The sequence below is a fragment of the Ranitomeya imitator genome, chromosome 6 (assembly GCF_032444005.1).
Source record: "Ranitomeya imitator isolate aRanImi1 chromosome 6, aRanImi1.pri, whole genome shotgun sequence".
NCBI lineage: Eukaryota > Metazoa > Chordata > Amphibia > Anura > Dendrobatidae > Ranitomeya > Ranitomeya imitator.
Window position 1 is genome coordinate 11,866,070 of NC_091287.1, and position 10,012 is coordinate 11,876,081.

General features: G+C 51.1%; 1 protein-coding gene across 1 annotated transcript in view; it reads left to right on the forward strand.

Moving 5' to 3' along the window:
* LOC138641616 (cathelicidin-related antimicrobial peptide Bf-CRAMP-like) overlaps positions 1 to 7,629 on the forward strand; it is a 52,095-nt gene extending 44,466 nt beyond the window's left edge. The window contains exons 4-6 of the mRNA XM_069729139.1: positions 1,611 to 1,712; positions 6,461 to 6,532; positions 7,350 to 7,629. Of these exons, the coding sequence (XP_069585240.1) occupies positions 1,611 to 1,712; positions 6,461 to 6,532; positions 7,350 to 7,472 (297 nt within the window). The 3' untranslated portion in view covers positions 7,473 to 7,629. The remainder of the gene's footprint in view (positions 1 to 1,610; positions 1,713 to 6,460; positions 6,533 to 7,349) is intronic.
* Positions 7,630 to 10,012: the final 2,383 nt, after the last annotated feature.

The following is a 10,012-nucleotide window of genomic DNA, read 5'->3' on the forward strand; positions in this document are numbered from 1 at the left end:
AGGACAAACCCGTATGACTGATGGCCTGAGGCTTGTTTATAGGGACCCTAGAGACGCCCCGACCCCCACAAGTTGCCACCGTGTCTTCTTAGGTATAAAGGTCAGGCAGCTAACGTGGAATTAACTGTCCTGCCAGTCTCTGAAGTAACGGGATAGAGCTCTTTACTCCCTCGGTGTTCCGGCCACCAGGTCTGCGCTTCAGAAGGAGGCAGCCTGCTTGTAGCTGGTCTCCCACTGATGTTTCACTCCTGTTGCTATGACTTCTTTTCTCACTCACTACAGCACAATTCTCTTCGTGTCCTTTCCTGGGATGCTGCCGCATGGGAAGCAGGTGCAGCTCCGTGTACCCTCGTCCTCCTCAGACTGCAGTCTGGATCTGACTGGAGATCACTCAAGCCAGCTCGACCTGGAGACCTTTCCCTGTCGGTCCCCAGCCAGGAACTCGCTCTAACTTCCTCCCCAACCCACCAGTTTTACCCTCATGTGAGGAGTGGCCTAATAGATAGAACCTTTGCTCCCCCTGGTGGACTGGTGTGTGAAGTGTATGCAATGGTTGTGATACCTGGACAAAAGATCTCCTTCATTGCCTTCAGACGTAACATCACTCCCCCTGGTGGAAGAATAACATTACTGCAACGAACCAGGACTCTGGGGCGCTGCATATAGATGTAGTGTGGCCCCTAGAATCTATTCTCCTGTGGGCCCCAGACACCCCCGGTCCGACCCGGCCCATAGTGGCCGACGTAGAGACGCAATCTGGGTGGATGAAGGAAAAAACACAACAGAAACAGAAATAATTCAAGCCCAAATTATACCCTTTAATAAAGTCAAACCCCTGAAATATATTGAGACTTCAGATCAGACCCCAAATAAGGTCCATTGATAAAATATGGACCCTGTAGATGCATGAAGTTCTCATGCCCTGACATAAGTGTGGACCCCACAATGAGCAGCTCTGTGGATACATTAGTCACATTGTTATCATTCGTTACATTGTTATTATTCGTTACATTGTTATTAGTCACATCCCTCGGAATATGAGGAACTAGAGGCTCAATATCAGAGAGCGGCGGAGCGGAGAGCGGCCATTACCGCTGACAGAGGCCACGATGAGGAGCTGGAGGCTGTCTCTGCTGCTGCTCTCTGCTGTCACATTACACGGCTGTCTCTCTGACACTCCAGAGCCGGAGATCAAAGATGGAAGATCTATAGGAGACATCACCGACCTCTACAACCAGAAGGAGGGGGTCACATACTTATACAAATCCCTGCAGCAGATCCACATTGCTCCTCCACAGGTAAAGCACTGATTATGGAGATTTACCCAGAATGCCTTTCTTTTACAACTTGCTATGTAAATTAGATATTTGCCTCTAAAGCTCCATTCACATCCAAAGCTGATCCTCTGCTGGATCCTGCGTGTAGTCATGTGACAGCCGAGCTCTGGATGTGTAACTCTCACCTGAGCACCCACAATGCACAAGGAATCCGGAGGATCTGTCCCTGCAGCTTTGTGTGTGACTGGAGTAGACTTTTCTATATACCGGTATCTGTAATAATTGAGTTTTTGATTCTTTCTCCTTTTTTTCTTTTCTTTCTTCTTTCAGCAGGAAGGTGAAAAGTCAGATAGAAGATCCTTCGTCCTTAAAGAGACGGTGTGCCTGAAATCTGAGGATCCCGATTTATCTCAGTGTGATTTCAAGCCGGACGGAGTGAGTAACGGAAATAGTGAGAAAAAGCAGAAAACTGTAAGAAAAGAGGTTCTGTAAGGACACAAAGTGCCCCGTATACAGCACACGTGTATATGACCCGGGGGCCCTGTATACAGCACACGTCTATATGATCCAGGGGCCCCGTATACAGCACACGTCTATATGACCCGGGGGCCGTATACAGCACACGTCTATATGACCCGGGGGCCCCGTATACAGCACACGTCTATATGACCCGGGGGCCGTATACAGCACACGTCTATATGATCCAGGGGCCCCGTATACAGCACACGTCTATATGACCCGGGGGCCGTATACAGCACACGTCTATATGACCCGGGGGCCCCGTATACAGCACACGTCTATATGACCCGGGGGCCGTATACAGCACACGTCTATATGATCCAGGGGCCCCGTATACAGCACACGTCTATATGACCCGGGGGCCGTATACAGCACACGTCTATATGACCCGGGGGCCCCGTATACAGCACACGTCTATATGACCCGGGGGCCGTATACAGCACACGTCTATATGACCCAGGGGCCGTATACAGCACACGTCTATATGACCCGGGGGCCCCGTATACAGCACACGTCTATATGATCCAGGGGCCGTATACAGCACACGTCTATATGATCCAGGGGCCCCGTATACAGCACACGTCTATATGACCCGGGGGCCGTATACAGCACACGTCTATATGACCCGGGGGCCCCGTATACAGCACACGTCTATATGACCCGGGGGCCGTATACAGCACACGTCTATATGACCCAGGGGCCGTATACAGCACACGTCTATATGACCCGGGGGCCCCGTATACAGCACACGTCTATATGACCCGGGGGCCGTATACAGCACACGTCTATATGATCCAGGGGCCCCGTATACAGCACACGTCTATATGACCCGGGGGCCGTATACAGCACACGTCTATATGACCCGGGGGCCGTATACAGCACACGTCTATATGACTGGGGGCCCCGTATACAGCACACGTGTATATGACCCGGGGGCCCCGTATACAGCACACGTGTATATGACCCGGGGGCCCCGTATACAGCACACGTCTATATGACCCGGGGGCCGTATACAGCACACATCTATATGACCGGGGGCCCCATATACAGCACACGTGTATATGACCCGGGGCCCCGTATACAGCACACGTCTATATGACCCAGGGGCCCCGTATACAGCACACGTCTATATGACCCGGGGCCCCGTATACAGCACACGTCTATATGACCCAGGGGCCCCGTATACAGCACACGTCTATATGACCCGGGGCCCCGTATACAGCACACGTCTATATGACCCAGGGGCCCCGTATACAGCACACGTGTATATGACCCGGGGGCCCCGTATACAGCACACATGTATATGACCCGGGGGCCCCGTATACAGCACACGTGTATATGACCCAGGGGCCGCGTATACAGCACACGTGTATATGACCCGGGGGCCCCGTATACAGCACACGTCTATATGACCCAGGGGCCCCATATACAGCACACGTCTATATGACCCAGGGGCCCCGTATACAGCACACGTGTATATGACCCAGGGGCCCCGTATACAGCACACGTCTATATGACCCGGGGGCCCCGTATACAGCACACGTCTATATGACCCGGGGGCCCCGTATACAGCACATGTGTATATGACCCGGGGGCCCCGTATACAGCACACGTCTATATGACCCGGGGGCCCCGTATACAGCACACGTGTATATGACCCGGGGCCCCGTATACAGCACACGTCTATATGACCTGGGGGCCCGTATACAGCACACGTCTATATGACCCGGGGGCCCGTATACAGCACACGTCTATATGACCCGGGGGCCCCATATACAGCACACGTGTATATGACCCGGGGCCCCGTATACAGCACACGTCTATATGACCCAGGGGCCCCGTATACAGCACACGTCTATATGACCCGGGGGCCCCATATACAGCACACGTGTATATGACCCGGGGCCCCGTATACAGCACACGTGTATATGACCCGGGGGCCCCGTATACAGCACACGTCTATATGACCCAGGGGCCCCGTATACAGCACACGTGTATATGATCCGGGGGCCCCGTATACAGCACACGTCTATATGACCCGGGGGCCCCGTATACAGCACACGTCTATATGACCCGGGGGCCCCATATACAGCACACGTGTATATGACCCGGGGGCCCCGTATACAGCACACGTCTATATGACCCGGGGGCCCCGTATACAGCACATGTGTATATGACCTGGGGGCCCCGTATACAGCACACGTCTATATGACCCGGGGGCCCCATATACAGCACACGTGTATATGACCCGGGGCCCCGTATACAGCACACGTCTATATGACCCGGGGGCCGTATACAGCACACGTGTATATGACCCGGGGCCCCGTATACAGCACACGTCTATATGACCCGGGGGCCCCGTATACAGCACATGTGTATATGACCCGGGGGCCCCGTATACAGCACACGTCTATATGACCCGGGGGCCCCATATACAGCACACGTGTATATGACCCGGGGCCCCGTATACAGCACACGTGTATATGACCCGGGGCCCCGTATACAGCACACGTCTATATGACCCGGGGGCCCCGTATACAGCACACGTCTATATGACCCGGGGGCCCCATATACAGCACACGTCTATATGACCCGGGGGCCCCATATACAGCACACGTCTATATGACCCGGGGGCCCCATATACAGCACACGTGTATATGACCCAGGGCCCCGTATACAGCACACGTCTATATGACCCAGGGGCCCCATATACAGCACACGTCTATATGACCCGGGGGCCCCATATACAGCACACGTCTATATGACCCGGGGGCCCCATATACAGCACACGTGTATATGACCCAGGGCCCCGTATACAGCACACGTCTATATGACCCAGGGGCCCCGTATACAGCACACGTCTATATGACCCAGGGGCCCCGTATACAGCACACGTCTATATGACCTGGGGGCCCCGTATACAGCACACGTGTATATGACCCGGGGCCCCGTATACAGCACACGTCTATATGACCCGGGGGCCCCGTATACAGCACACGTCTATATGACCCGGGGCCCCGTATACAGCACACGTCTATATGACCCGGGGGCCCCGTATACAGCACACGTCTATATGACCCGGGGGCCCCATATACAGCACACGTGTATATGACCCGGGGCCCCGTATACAGCACACGTCTATATGACCCGGGGGCCCCGTATACAGCACACGTGTATATGACCCGGGGCCCCGTATACAGCACACGTCTATATGACCCGGGGGCCCCGTATACAGCACACGTGTATATGACCCGGGGCCCCGTATACAGCACACGTCTATATGACCCGGGGGCCCCGTATACAGCACACGTGTATATGACCCGGGGCCCCGTATACAGCACACGTCTATATGACCCGGGGGCCCCGTATACAGCACACGTGTATATGACCCGGGCCCCGTATACAGCACACGTGTATATGACCCGGGGGCCGTATACAGCACACGTGTATATGACCCGGGGGCCCCGTATACAGCACACATCTATATGACCCGGAGCCCCGTATACAGCACACGTCTATATGACCCGGGGGCCCCATATACAGCACACGTCTATATGACCCGGGGGCCCCGTATACAGCACACGTCTATATGACCCGGGGGCCCCGTATACAGCACACGTCTATATGACCCGGGCCCCGATTATGTGTCGCTTGTCTGAGGCCGTCGCCAACAAGGGCGAAACTGTTCAGGAAGCGCCGCTTCTTACCGGACTTGTTGGAGAACTTTCTCTTTTCCTGAAGAACTTTTGACACTTTGTGTAAGAGTATTTTTTTTGCAGCCGCGTTCATTGTCCAGTTTGGAGCTTTTTATCATCACAGAAGTCGCCTCACGTTCTTGTTTAGTTTTCTCTTTTTTGCCTATGAACAGCAAAGTGTTATCACCATAGAAATAAGCAGGAAAAGTCTTTCGTTTTCAGCAATTTTTCAGTTTTTTTTGTTTTAAAAAAAACCCTTAGGCTGTAATTACTCTCTGCGTTCCCAATGTTTTTTTCCCTTTGTTGTCGTGATTTTCCAAAAACGCGGTAAAAACACAGCAATTTGGGAGTAGTGTGTGAAACTGTTAAAGGGGCATACACCCAATGCACAGTGCAGAAAACTATCGGCCACCGCCAGATTTCCTATAGCAGAGTGTTCCCCAACTCCAGTCGTCAAGAGCCACCAACAGGTCATGTTTTCCGGATTTCCTTAGTATGGCCCAGGTGATGGAATTGATGCCTGTGTAGATGATGGAGTTCTCACCTGGGCATTACTAAGGAAATCCTGAAAACATGACCCGTTGGTGGCTCTTGAAGACCGAACTTGGGGAACACTGGTCTAGCATGTAATGCACACTGCAGACAACTATCGGCCACGGCCAGCACTCGTATAGCATGTAATGCACGCTGCGAGCGCGCCCTGCAAATCCCGAATGCAGAAACGTCTCCACCATTGGGCCGTGCTCCCGTATCCTCCCATCTTCCCCAGAGCCCAGCCGGATCCAATCTCTGCCCCAGAGTGGCTCTTCTGGGGGTCTGTTGGGGGACCCATCTGATTTCCATTTTTGGGGGTTTATCAGGAAGCCCCGCTACATGAACAGTATGAACCAGGCCTTGTATTATTGTCAGGACTGAGCCGTAACATTGCGCTATGTTTGGCCGCTGATATTTCCTGTGTCTCTTTTGCAGGATGTGAAGATTTGTTCTCTGGATCTGAGTGAGGAGAATCCTGGGGACATCATTTGTATAAGTCAGACCCAGGTAAGGCAGCGCTTACAGCGAACAGCCCCCCAATGTCTCCTGCATTTTGTGCTCATTTCCCTGATGGTCCCATCGCTCCAGGTTCATGCACCTTGATCTTCAGAGGACCTAGTAGAAGACACTGTGATCTTCTGTACGTTGCTGCTCTTTCTTGTCAGTCTCCCCCATCCCTCACCATCCGTGTCGCTTGCAGAGGTAACACAAGCAGTAATTATTGCTTTCTGGCAGGATTCCTACTTCTGCAGGTCTGGGGGCAAAGTTTCTCCTTTTGTTTAAAACGATAATAAGGTTACAGTTATGTGACTGCAGACTTGTGAGTCCTCACATCACACAAATCGCGTGCTGTGACGATTCTCCGGTGTCCGCGCCGGGTGTGGCGGTCACGTCACCTCAAGCACAAACACCCGGCTACAATACAATTAGACTGTTTCCGGGATCGATCACTGCACTCGCACTGAGCGCGGCCGTGCACATCTAGTCAGGTTGTGGCCGGGAGTACGCAAATCGCATATGTGACCGCCATTCCTGGAGAATGGTGCCAGGCTGGAGAACGAAGAGTGCGCCTCTGCTAGAAGAGGATCCAGGGTCCACCGGACCCCCAGTAACTGCACTTTATAAATCAGGAATTGCTGATACAACACAAGTGACCAAGGAGAAAGGGCGACGCTGTGCACGGAGGGAGCAAGGAAATCTATAGATGGGGGAATAACATGGCAAACAAAGCTCTTCTACGACCACCATAGTAAAACTGAAGGTGGACCCTGCTCTACTCGACCTCTCCGGGTCTTCTGTGCTTCATTGTTCTGTTCCCTTCCAGGACGTCCGTGTGAAGAGATCTAGTAGAAGACTGTGCACGAAGAAGCCCTGTCCTTCGGGCGGTTATTCTGTAATCGGGAGAAAGGCCAAGACCCAAAATGGAACTGAGATCGACGAGGAGTGAAGATGTCCACTGGTGGAATCAGACTCTGCGGCTGAGATCTCCGGAATAACCTTACGTCTTGTTACCAGGCACAAGGTGATACAATGTAACAGTGAATTACCGTATTCCTAAAGGACAAGAGATACAAAGCTACAAATAAACTTGGATGCAGAAAATATTTCTTGTTTCATTGATAAAAAATGATGATCAGAAAGTGAAGAAAAGGATGAGTGATGATGGTAAATATGGGGGTGATGATGATGATGATGGTGAGAAGGAAGATGAGAGCTGACAGTAAATATGGGAGATGATAAGGATAATTATTATAATGGGAGGACCATGATCAATGACACATAGGAGGGTGAGGAGACATGATGGTGGTACAGAGAAGGATGATGAAGGCCATGATGATGGGTGGTGTGATTGTAGTACATGATGAGATGATGATGATCGAGAGAAGGAAGAGAAAAAAAGATGGATGATGGTAAGAAGAACGATGGTGCTGATAATGAGGAGGAGAGTACATGGTGATGGTACATGACGGGGTGATGATGAGAATAATGATGGTGAAGAGGATGGTGGTAATGATGATTATGAGACGATGGAGAATGATGAATAATAATGAGAACTTTGATCTAGTGATGTGTGATGGATCGTGATGATATGATGGTAGTAGGAATATTGATGATGATGTGATGAGGATGATGGTTGCACTTATCTGTGCACATTATCTGTCTACACTCTCATGGGTTTTCGTCCTCTTGATTGTTCTCAGTGGTGGTCAGAGGCTGATACTGAGCACAATTACAAAGGTCAATGTCCACCACTTGTGAAGCTTTTCACAATGCAGCAGGGTCTGGACAGTGCACTGACCCCAGTGAATGTGGTCCATGGGACAGTGGGGGGAGGCTCCTGCTGCAGCCGGCCTCCTTACAGACAGAGACCTTATCTGAGCTCATTAGGACATCAGTGACTTTCTCGCACAAGAATAACGTTCCAGGTTCCGTCAGTGTTTTTGATCAGAGTTTGGGCCGTGTCTCAGTTTTTACCATCAGATTTTGGTCAAGTTTCATTAGTTTTTCTTGGATGAATAAAAACTGCTGGAGTTTTCTCAGCTTCTCGTATCAACCAGTCCATGAAAAACGGACAGCTGGATGGCGACAGAGTGTTGTCCAATTTTTTCAAGCACCCATAGACATGCATTGGTAATTTTGATTCTACACTTGGCTCAGTATCGGTCATGTCTCCACAATTATCCGTGGACCACTCAGTCCAACAAAAAATGGTATATGTGAAGAGTCCCATAGATTGCATGGCGTAGTACACTGAGAGCACTCGTACGTGAAAAACTAACATCTGAATAAGGCGTCTTCCATTACCTTCACTCAATTACTAGTTCTGCCATAAACACCCGGAACTATCCCCATATACCCTTTCTGCCAAGGTTCATGCTGTTTTATGCCTTTTTGCTTCGCTTCCTGTGTCCGGCATCAACTCTTTGATCATAGCAATCGCATCATGTCCAGATTCCTCTGCTCCCTTCTTACTACAACTCCCATCATCCTTTGTGCTGGGCTGTAAGCCAGCAGTGAGCACAGACCTGTAACTCTGCCTACACCGTTCCCACTACTCCTCCAGCTTCACAAACATGTGTGATGTGTATACGTGTGTGTATGGATGTGTATATACATGCGTGAGTGCTCTGTGTATACATGTGTGTCTGTGTGCAAATGTATATGTACTCTATGTAAACATACTGTATATATCTGTGTGTATACATGTGTGTATGTGCTCTATGTATCCATATGTATATAAACTGTGTGTATACATGTATGTATGTGCTCTGTGTATACATTCTGTATGTATCTGTGTGTATACATGTATGTATGTGCTCTGTGTATACATGTATGTCTGTGTGCAAATGTATATGTACTCTATGTATCCATATGTATATAAACTGTGTGTATACATGTATGTATGTGCTCTGTGTATACATGTGTGTATGCAGGGCCGGCGTCAGCACCCAGCGCACCGGGCAAATGTCGGGGCCCTGGGGAGAGAGGGGGGCCCACTCACGCTGTCATAGATACAGCTGGGAGAGCAGAGCAGGAGATAACATGCTCTCTCCCCCCACAAAGTCACTGCTGGCTGCGTTCTCTTAACCCCTATGTGCCAGCTCTGACACAAGCATCTTCTCACTCAGTCAGTGCAGCCAGGCAGGCACATAGGGGTTAAGAGAAGGCAGCCAGCGTGACATTGTTTGTGGGGGGAGAGAGCAGTTCTCTGCTCTCCGCCCCTGGCTGGCTGCCATGGTGCTGAACTTATGAGGCAGATTCAGGAGGAGCTCCTAGTCCTACCAGTGCCTGAGTGAGTGGCGCTGCTATATACTACGTGGGCTGCGCTGCTATATACTACGTGGGCTGGGCTGCGCTGCTATATACTACGTGGGCTCGGCTGCGCTGCTATATACTACGTGGGCTGCGCTGCTATATACTACGTGGGCTGCGCTGCTATATACTATGTGGGCTGCGCTGCTATATACTACGTGGGCTGCGCTGCTA